The sequence below is a fragment of the Eleutherodactylus coqui genome, chromosome 2, assembly GCF_035609145.1.
Source record: "Eleutherodactylus coqui strain aEleCoq1 chromosome 2, aEleCoq1.hap1, whole genome shotgun sequence".
Lineage (NCBI taxonomy): Eukaryota > Metazoa > Chordata > Amphibia > Anura > Eleutherodactylidae > Eleutherodactylus > Eleutherodactylus coqui.
Window position 1 is genome coordinate 345,804,838 of NC_089838.1, and position 19,297 is coordinate 345,824,134.

The window sequence follows — 19,297 nt, forward strand, 5'->3', positions numbered from 1 at the left end:
TATACACATGGTGGGGTGTACAGGACATGTAGTGCAGTAGTATAATGGGGTACATGTTATATATATATATACATGGTGGGGTGTACAGGACATGTAGTACAGTAGTATAATGGGGTACATGTTATATATATATACATGGTGGGGTGTACAGGACATGTAGTGCAGTAGTATAATGGGGTACATGTTATATATATACATGGTGCGGTGTACAGGACATGTAGTGCAGTAGTATAATGGGGTACATGTTATATATATATATATACATGGTGGGGTGTACAGGACATGTAGTGCAGTAGTATAATGGGGTACATGTTATATATACATGGTGGGTGTACAGGACATGTAGTGCAGTAGTATAATGGGGTACATGTTATATATACATGGTGGGGTGTACAGGACATGTAGTACAGTAGTATAATGGGGTACATGGTATATATATACATGGTGGGTGTACAGGACATGTAGTGCAGTAGTATAATGGGGTACATGTTATATATATACATGGTGGGGTGTACAGGACATGTAGTACAGTAGTATAATGGGGTACATGGTATATATATACATGGTGGGGTGTACAGGACATGTAGTGCAGTAGTATAATGGGGTACATGTTATATATACATGGTGGGGTGTACAGGACATGTAGTACAGTAGTATAATGGGGTACATGTTATATATATACATGGTGGGTGTACAGGACATGTAGTGCAGTAGTATAATGGGGTACATATATATATATATATACATGGTGGGGTGTACAGGACATGTAGTACAGTAGTATAATGGGGTACATGTTATATATACATGGTGGGGTGTACAGGACATGTAGTGCAGTAGTATAATGGGGTACATGGTATATATATACATGGTGGGGTGTACAGGACATGTAGTGCAGTAGTATAATGGGGTACATGTTATATATATACATGGTGGGGTGTACAGGACATGTAGTACAGTAGTATAATGGGGTACATGTTATATATATATACATGGTGGGGTGTACAGGACATGTAGTGCAGTAGTATAATGGGGTACATGTTATATATATACATGGTGGGGTGTACAGGACATGTAGTACAGTAGTATAATGGGGTACATGTTATATATATACATGGTGGGTGTACAGGACATGTAGTGCAGTAGTATAATGGGGTACATATATATATATATATACATGGTGGGGTGTACAGGACATGTAGTACAGTAGTATAATGGGGTACATGTTATATATACATGGTGGGTGTACAGGACATGTAGTACAGTAGTATAATGGGGTACATGTTATATATATACACATGGTGGGTGTACAGGACATGTAGTACAGTAGTATAATGGGGTACATGTTATATATACATGGTGGGTGTACAGGACATGTAGTACAGTAGTATAATGGGGTACATGTTATATATATATACATGGTGGGTGTACAGGACATGTAGTACAGTAGTATAATGGGGTACATGTTATATATATATACATGGTGGGTGTACAGGACATGTAGTACAGTAGTATAATGGGGTACATTTTATATATATACATGGTGGGGTGTACAGGACATGTAGTGCAGTAGTATAATGGGGTACATGTTATATATATACATGGTGGGTGTACAGGACATGTAGTACAGTAGTATAATGGGGTACATGTTATATATATATACATGGTGGGGTGTACAGGACATGTAGTGCAGTAGTATAATGGGGTACATGTTATATATATATATACATGGTGTGGTGTACAGGACATGTAGTGCAGTAGTATAATGGGGTACATGTTATATATATATACATGGTGGGTGTACAGGACATGTAGTACAGTAGTATAATGGGGTACATTTTATATATATACATGGTGGGGTGTACAGGACATGTAGTGCAGTAGTATAATGGGGTACATGTTATATATATACATGGTGGGTGTACAGGACATGTAGTACAGTAGTATAATGGGGTACATGTTATATATATATACATGGTGGGGTGTACAGGACATGTAGTACAGTAGTATAATGGGGTACTTGTTATATATATACATGGTGGGTGTACAGGACATGTAGTACAGTAGTATAATGGGGTACATGTTATATATATACACATGGTGGGGTGTACAGGACATGTAGTACAGTAGTATAATGGGGTACATGGTATATATATATACATGGTGCGGGGTACAGGACAGGTAGTGCAGCAGTTCATCCTGCATTCTCGGACCCCCCAGAAGGGTGAATGTTGCCCCTCTCGTCGTCAGGGCAGGCCCCCGGGTCCGCTCCGCTCTACTCCACTCCCCTCCCAAGCTGCTCGCTTGTCAAACAAGTTGCGGAGGGAAATGTGAAGCCTGAAGCATTCTCTACAAAACTATAAAAATAATAAGTTCTGAGGAAAAGACTTTCCAATTTTATACTGAAAACACCTTTTTTTCCCTAAAATATCTGCTTTTGATGACTTCCGGCCGCTGCGGTCTGCACATCGTCCCCTCCCGCTGCGGTCTGCAGGTCATCCCCTCCCGCTGCGGTCTGCAGGTCATCCCCTCCCGCTGCGGTCTGCACATCATCCCCTCCCGCTGCGGTCTGCACATCATCCCCTCCCGCTGCGGTCTGCACATCATCCCCTCCCGCTGCGGTCTGCACATCATCCCCTCCCGCTGCCGTCTGCACATCATCCCCTCCCGCTGCCGTCTGCACGTCATCCCCTCCCGCTGCGGTCTGTACATCATCCCCTCCCGCTGCGGTCTGCAGGTCATCCCCTCCCGCTGCGGTCTGCACATCATCCCCTCCCGCTGCGGTCTGCACATCATCCCCTCCCGCTGCGGTCTGCAGGTCATCCCCTCCCGCTGCGGTCTGCACATCATCCCCTCCCGCTGCGGTCTGCACATCATCCCCTCCCGCTGCGGTCTGCACGTCATCCCCTCCCGCTGCGGTCTGCACATCATCCCCTCCCGCTGCGGTCTGCACATCATCCCCTCCCGCTGCGGTCTGCAGGTCATCCCCTCCCGCTGCGGTCTGCACATCATCCCCTCCCGCTGCCGTCTGCACATCATCCCCTCCCGCTGCGGTCTGCAGGTCATCCCCTCCCGCTGCGGTCTGCACATCATCCCCTCCCGCTGCGGTCTGCACATCATCCCCTCCCGCTGCGGTGTGCACGTCATCCCCTCCCGCTGCGGTCTGCACATCATCCCCTCCCGCTGCGGTCTGCACATCATCCCCTCCCGCTGCGGTCTGCACGTCATCCCCTCCCGCTGCGGTCTGCACGTCATCCCCTCCCGCTGCGGTCTGCACGTCATCCCCTCCCGCTGCGGTCTGCACATCATCCCCTCCCGCTGCGGTCTGCAGGTCATCCCCTCCCGCTGCGGTCTGCACATCATCCCCTCCCGCTGCAGTCTGCACGTCATCCCCTCCCGCTGCGGTCTGCACATCGTCCCCTCCCGCTGCGGTCTGCACCTCATCCCCTCCCGCTGCGGTCTGCACCTCATCCCCTCCCGCTGCGGTCTGCACATCATCCCCTCCCGCTGCGGTCTGCAGGTCATCCCCTCCCGCTGCGGTCTGCACATCATCCCCTCCCGCTGCGGTCTGCACATCATCCCCTCCCGCTGCGGTCTGCACATCATCCCCTCCCGCTGCGGTCTGCACGTCATCCCCTCCCGCTGCGGTCTGTACATCATCCCCTCCCGCTGCGGTCTGCAGGTCATCCCCTCCCGCTGCGGTCTGCACATCATCCCCTCCCGCTGCGGTCTGCACATCATCCCCTCCCGCTGCGGTCTGCACGTCATCCCCTCCCGCTGCGGTCTGCACGTCATCCCCTCCCGCTGCGGTCTGCACATCATCCCCTCCCGCTGCGGTCTGCAGGTCATGCCCTCCCGCTGCGGTCTGCACATCATCCCCTCCCGCTGCCGTCTGCACATCATCCCCTCCCGCTGCGGTCTGCAGGTCATCCCCTCCCGCTGCGGTCTGCACGTCATCCCCTCCCGCTGCAGTCTGCACGTCATCCCCTCCCGCTGCGGTCTGCACATCATCCCCTCCCGCTGCGGTCTGCACATCATCCCCTCCCGCTGCGGTGTGCACGTCATCCCCTCCCGCTGCGGTCTGCACGTCATCCCCTCCCGCTGCGGTCTGCACGTCATCCCCTCCCGCTGCGGTCTGCACGTCATCCCCTCCCGCTGCGGTCTGCACGTCATCCCCTCCCGCTGCGGTCTGCAGGTCATCCCCTCCCGCTGCGGTCTGCACATCATCCCCTCCCGCTGCGGTCTGCACGTCATCCCCTCCCGCTGCGGTCTGCACATCATCCCCTCCCGCTGCGGTCTGCACATCATCCCCTCCCGCCGCGGTCTGCACATCATCCCCTCCCGCTGCGGTCTGCACATCATCCCCTCCCGCTGCGGTCTGCACATCATCCCCTCCCGCTGCGGTCTGCACATCATCCCCTCCCGCTGCGGTCTGCAGGTCATCCCCTCCCGCTGCGGTCTGCACATCATCCCCTCCCGCTGCGGTCTGCACATCATCCCCTCCCGCTGCGGTCTGCACGTCATCCCCTCCCGCTGCGGTCTGCACGTCATCCCCTCCCGCTGCGGTCTGCACGTCATCCCCTCCCGCTGCCGTCTGCACGTCATCCCCTCTCGCTGCGTTCTGCACATCATCCCCTCCCGCTGCGGTCTGCACATCATCCCCTCCCCCTGCGGTCTGCAGGTCATCCCCTCCCGCTGCGGTCTGCACATCATCCCCTCCCGCTGCGGTCTGCACGTCATCCCCTCCCGCTGCGGTCTGCACGTCATCCCCTCCCGCTGCCGTCTGCACGTCATCCCCTCTCGCTGCGTTCTGCACATCATCCCCTCCTGCTGCGGTCTGCACATCATCCCCTCCCGCTGCGGTCTGCAGGTCATCCCCTCCCGCTGCGGTCTGCACATCATCCCCTCCCGCTGCGGTCTGCACATCATCCCCTCCCGCTGCGGTCTGCACATCATCCCCTCCCGCTGCGGTCTGCAGGTCATCCCCTCCCGCTGCGGTCTGCAGGTCATCCCCTCCCGCTGCGGTCTGCACATCATCCCCTCCCGCTGCGGTCTGCACATCATCCCTTCCCGCTGCGGTCTGCACCTCATCCCCTCCCGCTGCGGTCTGCACCTCATCCCCTCCCGCTGCGGTCTGCACATCATCCCCTCCCGCTGAAACGTTGACAATCTCAGTTTTACATCAATTGACAATTTTTTAGGGGTTTCTGCTGAAAATCTGACGACAATCAATTTCCCAATGTGCCTTGTGATGACAGTGTGGGGGTCCGGCGGTGGGATGGGGTACGGGGTCTGGAGATGCTGTCCGTGTGTTGCCGCAGGGTGGGGGCTCCTGGGGGTCCGCCCTGCCCCCCCATGGCTCACATGGTCCATCTGTCTGCTTCTAGATCATCGTGCAGAGTTATAATGAGTCCTACGTCAGCCGCCATGCTCCACAGTCAGCCGCCATTGACCCTGCACTCCTGCGGACCCTCTGGTCTCTGTCTGTGGCCATCTTCTCCATCGGTGGGATGGTATCTTCACTCTGTGTTGGCGTCGTCTCTCAGTGGCTTGGACGGTGAGTGTGAATCTACAGCCCTATCTACATCTTCTCTGAACTTTTATGCAATCTATTGCTCCCTATTATCAGCCATTTCAGATCCTTCTAATACTAGTGAGCTCGGGGCTGTCAGGGCTACTGGCCCTTTAAATCACACACTGGACCACATGGAGAATGGTGCTGACAGCATAAAGATATGAAACCCAAATCAGGAGGAATGGGGCCCGAGACATCCGCCAGTGGGGTGCCAACCACAACCAGCTGGGGGGAAAAAGAGGCAAAGCGTTCCCAATCAGAGTGGATCCGGGGAATCACATGGCACAGGTGGGTGCCACCAAGGCACAGCACCAGCGCTGTCAGTGATGGAGGATGGCCGCTGGTATCCACCACCTCAGGCAGCGCCCGCAGTCTACTAGAGCCGTGGAAACCCTCTAAGGTAAGTCTCCGTTCACAAAGCCCAGGGATCTAATGGCAGCTCTGTACACTACCCGAAACACGGAGGAGCCCCCCAAGAATCCGGACGCCAACCTGCAGACAACGTAACCCGCAGAACAGTCAGAATGCCAATGCCCGTTCCCATGCCCATCGTCATGCCCACTGCTTCCAAGGCATGCTAAGACAGCGGAAAATTGGCAGCACGTTGGTGGGGTACCATCCTGATGGGAGACACACTGATGAATTCAGAGACCGCCATCACAGGGCAAGCCACAGCCCCCCGAAAATATCCGTCTTAGAACGCTGCAGTCTGAAGCGAACGCCAACATCGTGTAACGGCCCCCCGGACGGAGATACAGCGGCAGGAAACAGAGCGGCCCCCAGATCTGAAGAACACCCCAACGGCAAGGCTGTCAAAATATATATAATCGGGAAGGACACTGAACTCACGGACTCTCAACAAACCGCTGCTTTCTTCCACCCTTTCATAACTTGCACACCTGAGGCAAATATAGGGGTCACTATTACTGCTGGGGCCAATATAGGGGTCACTATTACTGCTGGGGCCAATATAGGGGTCACTATTACTGCCGGGGCAAATATAGGGGTCACTATTACTGCTGGGGCCAATATAGGGGTCACTATTACTGCTGGGGCCAATATAGGGGTCACTATTACTGCTGGGGCCAATATAGGGGTCACTATTACTACTGGGGCCACTGTGGGGGACACTATTACTACTGGTGCCAATATAGCGGTCACTATTACTGCTGGGGCCAATATAGGGGTCACTATTACTGCTGGGGCCAATATAGGGGACACTATTACTGCCAGGGACAATATAGGGGTCACTATTACTGCTGGGGCCAATATAGGGGTCACTATTACTGCTGGGGTAAATATAGGGGGCACTATTACTGCTGGGGCCAATATAGGGGTCACTATTACTGCTGGGGCCAATATAGGGGTCACTATTACTGCTGGGGCCAATATAGGGGTCACTATTACTGCTGGGGCCAATATAGGGGTCACTATTACTGCTGGGGCCAATATAGGGGTCAGTATTACTGCTGGGGCCAATATAGGGGTCACTATTACTGCTGGGGCCAATATAGGGGTCAGTATTACTGCTGGGGCCAATCTAGGGGTCACTATTACTGCTGGGGCCAATATAATGGTCACTATTACTGCTGGGGCCAATATAGGGGTCACTATTACTGCAGGGGCCAATATAGGGGTCCGTATTACTGCTGGGGCCACTGTGGGATGTCACTATTATACTGGGGCCGCTGTGGGGTGTCACTATTATATTGGGGGCCGCTGTGGGATGTCACTATTATACTGGGGGCCGCTGTGGGATGTCACTATTATACTGGGGGCCGCTGTGGGATGTCACTATTATACTGGGGGCCGCTGTGGGATGTCACTATTATACTGGGGGCCGCTGTGGGATGTAACTATTATACTGGGGGCCGCTGTGGGATGTCACTATTACTACTGGGGGCCGCTGTGGGATGTCACTATTTTACTGGGGGCCGCTGTGGAATGTCACTATTATACTGGGGGCCGCTGTGGGATGTCACTATTATACTGGGGGCCGCTGTGGGGTGTCACTATTATACTGGGGGCCGCTGTGGGATGTCACTATTATACTGGGGGCCGCTGTGGGATGTCACTATTACTACTGGGGGCCGCTGTGGGATGTCACTATTATACTGGGGGCCGCTGTGGGATGTCACTATTATACTGGGGGCCGCTGTGGGGTGTCACTATTATACTGGGGGCCGCTGTGGGGTGTCACTATTATACTGGGGCCGCTGTGGGATGTCACTATTACTACTGGGGGCCGCTGTGGGATGTCACTATTCTACTGGGGCCGCTGTGGGATATCACTATTCTACTGGGGGCCGCTGTGGGATGTCACTATTATACTGGGGCCGCTGTGGGATGTCACTATTATACCGGGGGCCACTGTGGGATGTTACTATTATACCGGGGGCCGCTGTGGGATGTCACTATTATACCGGGGGCCGCTGTGGGATGTAACTATTATACTGGGGGCCGCTGTGGGATGTAACTATTATACTGGGGGCCGCTGTGGGATGTAACTATTATACTGGGGGCCGCTGTGGGATGTCACTATTATACGGGGGGCCACTGTGGGATGTCACTATTATACTGTGGGCCGCTGTGGGATGTCACTATTATACGGGGGGCCGCTGTGGGATGTCACTATTATACGGGGGGCCGCTGTGGGATGTCACTATTATACGGGGGGCCGCTGTGGGATGTCACTATTATACTGGGGGCCGCTGTGGGGTGTCACTATTATAATGGGGGGCCGCTGTGGGATGTCACTATTATACTGGGGGGCCGCTGTGGGATGTCACTATTATACTGGGGAGCCGCTGTGGGATGTCACTATTATACTGGGGGCCGCTGTGGGATGTCACTATTATACTGGGGGCCGCTGTGGGGATGTCACTATTATACTGGGGGCCGCTGTGGGATGTCACTATTATACTGGGGCCGCTGTGGGATGTCACTATTATACTGGGGGCCGCTGTGGAGTGTCACTATTATACTGGGGGCCGCTGTGGGATGCCACTATTATACTGGGGGCCGGTGTGGGATGTCACTATTATACTGGGGGCCGCTGTGGGATGTCACTATTATACTGGGGCCGCTGTGGGATGTCACTATTATACTGGGGGCCGCTGTGCGATGTCACTATTATACTGGGGCCGCTGTGGGATGTCACTATTATACTGGGGGCCGCTGTGGGATGTCACTATTATACTGGGGGATGTCACTATTATACTGAGGCCGCTGTGGGATGTCACTATTATACTGTGGGCCGCTGTCGGATGTCACTATTATACTGGGGGCCGCTGTCGGATGTCACTATTATACTGTGGGCCGCTGTCGGATGTCACTATTACTACTGGGGGCCGCTGTCGGATGTCACTATTATACTGGGCCACTGTGGGATGTCACTATTATACTGAGGCCGCTATGGGATGTCACTATTATACTGGGGGCCGCTGTGGGATGTCACTATTATACTGGGGGCCGCTGTGGGATGTCACTATTACTACTGGGGGCCGCTGTGGGATGTCACTATTATACTGTGGGCCGCTGTCGGATGTCACTATTATACTGTGGGCCGCTGTCGGATGTCACTATTATACTGGGGGCCGCTGTGGGATGTCACTATTATACTGTGGGCCGCTGTCGGATGTCACTATTATACTGGGGGCCGCTGTGGGATGTGACTATTATACTGGGGGCCGCTGTGGGATGTCACTATTATACTGGGGGCCGCTGTGGGATGTCACTATTATACTGGGGGTTGCTGTGGGATGTCACTATTATACGGGGGGTTGCTGTGGGATGTCACTATTATACTGGGGGCCGCTGTGGGGTGTCACTATTATACTGGGGGGCCGCTGTGGGATGTCACTATTATACTGGGGGGCCGCTGTGGGATGTCACTATTATACTGGGGGCCGCTGTGGGATGTCACTATTATACTGGGGGCCGCTGTGGGGATGTCACTATTATACTGGGGGCCGCTGTGGGATGTCACTATTATACTGGGGGCCGCTGTGGGATGTCACTATTATACTGGGGGTCGCTGTGGGGTGTCACTATTATACTGGGGGCCGCTGTGGGATGTCACTATTATACTGGGGCCGCTGTGGGATGTCACTATTATACTGGGGCCGCTGTGGGATGTCACTATTATACTGGGGGCCGCTGTGGGATGTTACTATTATACTGGGGGCCGCTGTGGGATGTCACTATTATACTGGGGGCCGCTGTGGGATGTCACTATTATACTGGGGGCCGCTGTGGGATGTCACTATTATACTGGGGCTGCGGTGGGATGTCAATATTATACTGGGGGCCGCTGTGGGATGTCACTATTATACTGGGGCCGCTGTGGGATGTCACTATTATACTGGGGGTCGCTGTGGGATGTCACTATTATACTGGGGGCCGCTGTGGGATGTCACTATTATACCGGGGGGCGCTGTGGGATGTCACTATTATACCGGGGGCCGCTGTGGGATGTCACTATTATACCGGGGGCCGCTGTGGGATGTCACTATTATACTGGGGCCGCTGTGGGATGTCACTATTATACCGGGGGCCGCTGTGAGATGTCACTATTATACTGGGGGCCGCTGTGGGATGTCACTATTACTACTGGGGGCCGCTGTGGGATGTCACTATTATACTGTGGGCCACTCTGGCATGTCACTATTATACTGGGGGCCACTGTGGGATGTCACTATTATACTGGGGCCGCTGTGGGATGTAACTATTATACCGGGGGCCGCTGTGGGATGTCACTATTATACCGGGGGCCGCTGTGAGATGTCACTATTATACGGGGGGCCGCTGTGGGATGTAACTATTATACGGGGGGCCGCTGTGGGATGTCACTATTATACGGGGGGCCGCTGTGGGATGTCACTATTATACTGGGGGCCGCTGTGGGGTGTCACTATTATACTGGGGGGCCGCTGTGGGATGTCACTATTATACTGGGGGGCCGCTGTGGGATGTCACTATTATACTGGGGGGCCGCTGTGGGATGTCACTATTATACTGGGGGCCGCTGTGGGATGTCACTATTATACTGGGGGCCGCTGTGGGGATGTCACTATTATACTGGGGGCCGCTGTGGGATGTCACTATTATACTGGGGGCGCTGTGGGATGTCACTATTATACTGGGGGCCGCTGTGGGGTGTCACTATTATACTGGGGGCCGCTGTGGGATGTCACTATTATACTGGGGGCCGGTGTGGGATGTCACTATTATACTGGGGGCCGCTGTGGGATGTCACTATTATACTGGGGCCGCTGTGGGATGTCACTATTATACTGGGGGCCGCTGTGCGATGTCACTATTATACTGGGGCCGCTGTGGGATGTCACTATTATACTGAGGCCGCTGTGGGATGTCACTATTATACTGTGGGCCGCTGTCGGATGTCACTATTATACTGGGGGCCGCGGTCGGATGTCACTATTATACTGTGGGCCGCTGTCGGATGTCACTATTACTACTGGGGGCCGCTGTCGGATGTCACTATTATACTGGGCCACTGTGGGATGTCACTATTATACTGAGGCCGCTGTGGGATGTCACTATTATACTGTGGGCCGCTGTCGGATGTCACTATTATACTGTGGGCCGCTGTCGAATGTCACTATTATACTGTGGGCCGCTGTCGGATGTCACTATTATACTGGGGGCCGCTGTGGGATGTCACTATTATACTGTGGGCCGCTGTCGGATGTCACTATTATACTGGGGGCCGCTGTGGGATGTCAGTATTATACTGGGGGTTGCTGTGGGATGTCACTATTATACGGGGGGTTGCTGTGGGATGTCACTATTATACTGGGGGCCGCTGTGGGGTGTCACTATTATACTGGGGGGCCGCTGTGGGATGTCACTATTATACTGGGGGCCGCTGTGGGGATGTCACTATTATACTGGGGGCCGCTGTGGGATGTCACTATTATACTGGGGGCCGCTGTGGGATGTCACTATTATACTGGGGGCCGCTGTGGGATGTCACTATTATACTGGGGGTCGCTGTGGGGTGTCACTATTATACTGGGGGCCGCTGTGGGATGTCACTATTATACTGGGGCCGCTGTGAGATGTCACTATTATACTGGGGGCCGCTGTGGGGTGTCACTATTACTACTGGGGGCCGCTGTGGGATGTTACTATTATACTGGGGGCCGCTGTGGGATGTCACTATTATACTGGGGGCCGCTGTGGGATGTCACTATTATACTGGGGCTGCGGTGGGATGTCAATATTATACTGGGGGCCGCTGTGGGATGTCACTATTATACTGGGGCCGCTGTGGGATGTCACTATTATACTGGGGGTCGCTGTGGGATGTCACTATTATACTGGGGGTCGCTGTGGGATGTCACTATTATACTGGGGGCCGCTGTGGGATGTCACTATTATACTGGGGGCGCTGTGGGATGTCACTATTATACCGGGGGCCGCTGTGGGATGTCACTATTATACCGGGGGCCGCTGTGGGATGTCACTATTATACCGGGGGCCGCTGTGGGATGTCACTATTATACCGGGGGCCGCTGTGAGATGTCACTATTATACCGGGGGCCGCTGTGGGATGTCACTATTACTACTGGGGGCCGCTGTGGGATGTCACTATTATACTGGGGGCCACTCTGGCATGTCACTATTATACTGGGGGCCACTGTGGGATGTCACTATTATACTGGGGCCGCTGTGGGATGTAACTATTATACCGGGGGCCGCTGTGGGATGTCACTATTATACCGGGGGCCGCTGTGAGATGTCACTATTATACTGGGGGCCGCTGTGGGATGTCACTATTACTACTGGGGGCCGCTGTGGGATGTTACTATTATACTGGGGGCCGCTGTGGGATGTCACTATTATACTGGGGCCGCTGTGGGATGTCACTATTATACTGGGGCCGCTGTGGGATGTCACTATTATACTGGGGCCGCTGTGGGATGTCACTATTATACTGGGGGCCGCTGTGGGGTGTCACTATTACTACTGGGGGCCGCTGTGGGATGTTACTATTATACTGGGGGCCGCTGTGGGATGTCACTATTATACTGGGGGCCGCTGTGGGATGTCACTATTATACTGGGGGCCGCTGTGGGATGTCACTATTATACTGGGGCCGCTGTGGGATGTCACTATTATACTGGGGCCGCTGTGGGATGTCACTATTATACTGGGGGTCGCTGTGGGATGTCACTGTTATACTGGGGGCCGCTGTGGGATGTCACTATTATACTGGGGGCGCTGTGGGATGTCACTATTATACTGGGGGCCGCTGTGGGATGTCACTATTATACTGGGGGCCGCTGTGGGGTGTCACTATTATACTGGGGGCCACTCTGGCATGTCACTATTATACTGGGGGCCACTGTGGGATGTCACTATTATACTGGGGCCGCTGTGGGATGTAACTATTATACCGGGGGCCGCTGTGGGATGTCACTATTATACTGGGGGCCGCTGTGAGATGTCACTATTATACTGGGGGCCGCTGTGGGATGTCACTATTATACTGGAGGCCGCTGTTTGATGTTACTATTATACTGGGGGCTGCTGTGGGATGTCACTATTATACTGGGGGCCGCTGTGGGATGTCACTATTATACTGGGGCCGCTGTGGGATGTCACTATTATACTGGGGCCGCTGTGGGATGTCACTATTATACTGGGGCCGCTGTGGGATGTCACTATTATACTGGGGGCCACTGTGGGATGTCACTATTATACTGGGGGCCGCTGTGGGGTGTCACTATTACTACTGGGGGCCGCTGTGGGATGTCACTATTATACTGGGGCCGCTGTGGGATGTCACTATTATACTGGGGGCCGCTGTGGGGTGTCACTATTACACTGGGGGCCGCTGTGGGATGTTACTATTATACTGGGGGCCGCTGTGGGATGTCACTATTATACTGGGGCTGCTGTGGGATGTCAATATTATACTGGGGGCCGCTGTGGGATGTCACTATTATACTGGGGCCGCTGTGGGATGTCACTATTATACTGGGGGTCGCTGTGGGATGTCACTATTATACTGTGGGCCGCTGTGGGATGTCACTATTATACTGGGGGCGCTGTGGGATGTCACTATTATACTGGGGGCCGCTGTGGGATGTCACTATTATACTGGGGGCCGCTGTGGGGTGTCACTATTATACTGGGGGCCACTCTGGCGTGTCACTATTATACTGGGGGCCACTGTGGGATGTCACTATTATACTGGGGGCCGCTGTGGGATGTCACTATTATACTGGGGGCCGCTGTGAGATGTCACTATTATACTGGGGGCCGCTAGGGGATTTCTGTATTATACTGGAGGCCGCTGTGTGATGTTACTATTATACTGGGGGCCGCTGTGGGATGTCACTATTATACTGGGGGCCGCTGTGGGATGTCACAATTATACTGGGGGATGTCACTATTATGCTGGGGGCCGCTGTGGGATGTCACTGTTACACTGGGGGCGCTGTGGGATGTCACTATTATACTGGGGGCTGCTGTGGGATGTCACTATTATACTGGGGGCCGCTGTGGGATGTCACTATTATACGGGGGGCCGCTGTGGGATGTCACTATTATACTGGGGAACGCTGTGTGATGTCACTATTATACTGGGGGCCGCTGTGGGATGTCACTATTATACTGGGGGCCGCTGTGGGATGTCACTATTATACTGGGGGCCGCTGTGGGGTGTCACTATTATACTGGGGCCGCTGTGGGATGTCACTATTATACTGGGGGCCGCTGTGGGATGTCACTATTATACTGGGGGCCACTGTGGGATGTCACTATTACTACTGGGGCCGCTGTGGGATGTCACTATTATACTGGGGGCCACTGTGGGATGTCACTATTACTACTGGGGGCCGCTGTGGGATGTCACTATTATACTGGGGGCCGCTGTGGGATGTCACTATTATATTGGGGGCCGCTGTGGGATGTCACTATTATACTGGGGGCCGCTGTGGGATGTCACTATTATACGGGGGGCCGCTGTGGGATGTCACTATTATACTGGGGGCCGCTGTGGGATGTCACTATTATACTGGGGGCCGCTGTGGGGTGTCACTATTATACTGGGGGCCGCTGTGGGATGTCACTATTATACTGGGGGCCGCTGTGGGATGTCACTATTATACTGGGGGCCGCTGTGGGATGTCACTATTATACTGGGGCCGCTGTGGGATGTCACTATTATACTGGGGCCGCTGTGGGATGTCACTATTATACTGGGGCCGCTGTGGGATGTCACTATTATACTGGGGGCCGCTGTGGGGTGTCACTATTACTACTGGTTGCCGCTGTGGGATGTCACTATTATACTGGGGCCGCTGTGGGATGTCACTATTATACTGGGGGCCGCTGTGGGATGTCACTATTATACTGGGGGCCGCTGTGGGATGTCACTATTATACTGGGGGCCGCTGTGGGATGTCACTATTATACTGGGGCTGCTGTGGGATGTCAATATTATACTGGGGGCCGCTGTGGGATGTCACTATTATACTGGGGGACGCTGTGCGATGTCACTATTATACTGGGGCCGCTGTGGGATGTCACTATTATACTGGGGGCCGCTGTGGGATGTCACTATTATACTGGGGGCCACTGTGGGATGTCACTATTACTACTGGGGCCGCTGTGGGATGTCACTATTATACTGGGGGCCACTGTGGGATGTCACTATTACTACTGGGGGCCGCTGTGGGATGTCACTATTATACTGGGGGCCGCTGTGGGATGTCACTATTATACTGGGGGCCGCTGTGGGATGTCACTATTATACTGGGGGCCGCTGTGGGATGTCACTATTATACGGGGGGCCGCTGTGGGATGTCACTATTATACTGGGGGCCGCTGTGGGATGTCACTATTATACTGGGGGCCGCTGTGGGGTGTCACTATTATACTGGGGGCCTCTGTGGGATGTCACTATTATACTGGGGGCCGCTGTGGGATGTCACTATTATACGGGGGGCCGCTGTGGGATGTCACTATTATACTGGGGCCGCTGTGGGATGTCACTATTATACTGGGGCCGCTGTGGGATGTCACTATTATACTGGGGCCGCTGTGGGATGTCACTATTATACTGGGGGCCGCTGTGGGGTGTCACTATTACTACTGGGGGCCACTGTGGGATGTCACTATTATACTGCGGCCGCTGTGGGATGTCACTATTATACTGGGGGCCGCTGTGGGGTGTCACTATTACACTGGGGGCCGCTGTGGGATGTTACTATTATACTGGGGGCCGCTGTGGGATGTCACTATTATACTGGGGGCCGCTGTGGGATGTCACTATTATACTGGGGCTGCTGTGGGATGTCAATATTATACTGGGGGCCGCTGTGGGATGTCACTATTATACTGGGGCCGCTGTGGGATGTCACTATTATACTGGGGGTCGCTGTGGGATGTCACTATTATACTGGGGGCCGCTGTGGGATGTCACTATTATACTGGGGGCGCTGTGGGATGTCACTATTATACTGGGGGCCGCTGTGGGATGTCACTATTATACTGGGGGCCGCTGTGGGGTGTCACTATTATACTGGGGGCCACTCTGGCGTGTCACTATTATACTGGGGGCCACTGTGGGATGTCACTATTATACTGGGGCCGCTGTGGGATGTAACTATTATACCGGGGGCCGCTGTGGGATGTCACTATTATACTGGGGGCCGCTGTGAGATGTCACTATTATACTGGGGGCCGCTGTGGGATGTCAGTATTATACTGGAGGCCGCTGTGTGATGTTACTATTATACTGGGGGCCGCTGTGGGATGTCACTATTATACTGGGGGCCGCTGTGGGATGTCACTATTATACTGGGGGATGTCACTATTATACTGGGGGCGCTGTGGGATGTCACAATTATACTGGGGGATGTCACTATTATGCTGTGGGCCGCTGTGGGATGTCACTGTTACACTGGGGGCGCTGTGGGATGTCACTATTATACTGGGGGCCGCTGTGGGATGTCACTATTATACTGGGGGCCGCTGTGGGATGTCACTATTATACGGGGGGCCGCTGTGGGATGTCACTATTATACTGGGGAACGCTGTGTGATGTCACTATTATACTGGGGGCCGCTGTGGGATGTCACTATTATACTGGGGGCCGCTGTGGGATGTCACTATTATACTGGGGGCCGCTGTGGGGTGTCACTATTATACTGGGGGCCGCTGTGGGATGTCACTATTATACTGGGGGCCGCTGTGGGATGTCACTATTATACTGGGGCCGCTGTGGGATGTCACTATTATACTGGGGGCCGCTGTGGGATGTCACTATTATACGGGGGGCCGCTGTGGGATGTCACTATTACTACTGGGGGCCGCTGTGGGATGTCACTATTATACTGGGGGCCGCTGTGGGATGTCACTATTATACTGGGGGCCACTGTGGGATGTCACTATTATACTGGGGGCCGCTGTGGGATGTCACTATTATACTGGGGCCGCTGTGGGATGTCACTATTATACTGGGGCCGCTGTGGGATGTCACTATTATACTGGGGGCCGCTGTGGGATGTCACTATTACTACTGGGGGCCGCTGTGGGATGTCACTATTATACTGGGGCCGCTGTGGGATGTCACTATTATACTGGGGGCCGCTGTGGGGTGTCACTATTACACTGGGGGCCGCTGTGGGATGTTACTATTATACTGGGGGCCGCTGTGGGATGTTACAATTATACTGGGGGCCGCTGTGGGATGTCACTATTATATTGGGGGCCGCTGTGGGATGTCACTATTATACTGGGGCTGCTGTGGGATGTCAATATTATACTGGGGGCCGCTGTGGGATGTCACTATTATACTGGGGGTCGCTGTGGGATGTCACTATTATACTGGGGGCCGCTGTGGGATGTCACTATTATACTGGGGGCGCTGTGGGATGTCACTATTATACTGGGGGCCGCTGTGGGATGTCACTATTATACTGGGGGCCGCTGTGGGATGTCACTATTATACTGGGGGCCGCTGTGGGGTGTCACTATTAAACTGCGGGCCACTCTGGCGTGTCACTATTATACTGGGGGCCACTGTGGGATGTCAGTATTATACTGGGGCCGCTGTGGGATGTAACTATTATACCGGGGGCCGCTGTGGGATGTCACTATTATACTGGGGGCCGCTGTGGGATGTCACTATTATACTGGGGGATGTCACTATTATACTGGGGGCGCTGTGGGATGTCACAATTATACTGGGGGATGTCACTATTATGCTGGGGGCCGCTGTGGGATGTCACTATTACACTGGGGGCGCTGTGGGATGTCACTATTATACTGGGGGCCGCTGTGGGATGTCACTATTATACTGGGGGCCGCTGTGGGATGTCACTATTATACGGCGGGCCGCTGTGGGATGTCACTATTATACTGGGGAACGCTGTGTGATGTCACTATTATACTGGGGGCCGCTGTGGGATGTCACTATTATACTGGGGGCCGCTGTGGGATGTCACTATTATACTGGGGGCCACTGTGGGATGTCACTATTATACTGGGGCCGCTGTGGGATGTCACTATTATACTGGGGGCTGCTGTGGGATGTCACTATTATACTGGGGGCCGCTGTGGGGTGTCACTATTACACTGGGGGCCGCTGTGGGATGTTACTGTTATACTGGGGGCCGCTGTGGGATGTCACTATTATACTGGGGGCCGCTGTGGGATGTCATTATTATACTGGGGCTGCTGTGGGATGTCAATATTATACTGGGGGCCGCTGTGGGATGTCACTATTATACTGGGGGCCGCTGTGCGATGTCACTATTATACTGGGGCCGCTGTGGGATGTCACTATTATACTGGGGCTGCTGTGGGGTGCCACTATTACTACTGGGGGCCGCTGTGGGGTGCCACTATTACTACTGGGGGCCACTGTGGGATGTCACTATTATACTGGGGCCGCTGTGGGATGTCACTATTATACTGGGGGCCGCTGTGGGATGTCACTATTACACTGGGGGCCGCTGTGGGATGTCACTATTATACTGGGGGCCGCTGTGGGATGTCACTATTATACTGGGGGATGTCACTATTATACTGGGGGCGCTGTGGGATGTCACAATTATACTGGGGGATTTCACTATTATGCTGTGGGCCGCTGTGGGATGTCACTATTATACTGGGGGCCGCTGTGGGATGTCACTATTATACTGGGGGCCGCTGTGGGATGTCACTATTATACGGGGGGCCGCTGTGGGATGTCACTATTATACTGGGGAACGCTGTGTGATGTCACTATTATACTGGGGGCCGCTGTGGGATGTCACTATTATACTGGGGGCCGCTGTGGGATGTCACTATTATACTGGGGGCCGCTGTGGGGTGTCACTATTATACTGGGGGCCGCTGTGGGATGTCACTATTATACTGGGGGCCGCTGTGGGATGTCACTATTATACTGGGGCCGCTGTGGGATGTCACTATTATACTGGGGGCCGCTGTGGGATGTCACTATTATACGGGGGGCCGCTGTGGGATGTCACTATTACTACTGGGGGCCGCTGTGGGATGTCACTATTATACTGGGGGCCGCTGTGGGATGTCACTATTATACTGGGGGCCACTGTGGGATGTCACTATTATACTGGGGGCCGCTGTGGGATGTCACTATTATACTGGGGCCGCTGTGGGATGTCACTATTATACTGGGGGCCGCTGTGGGATGTCACTATTACTACTGGGGGCCGCTGTGGG

The 19,297-nt window shown here is 54.0% G+C and overlaps 1 protein-coding gene across 2 annotated transcripts in view; it reads left to right on the forward strand.

Moving 5' to 3' along the window:
• The window catches only part of SLC2A4 (solute carrier family 2 member 4), a 180,152-nt gene that overhangs the window by 36,980 nt on the left and 123,875 nt on the right, over positions 1–19,297 (forward strand). For both annotated transcript variants that reach the window (XM_066593967.1, XM_066593968.1), the window contains exon 3: positions 5,385–5,554. In XM_066593967.1, the coding sequence (XP_066450064.1) occupies positions 5,385–5,554 (170 nt within the window). The remainder of the gene's footprint in view (positions 1–5,384; positions 5,555–19,297) is intronic.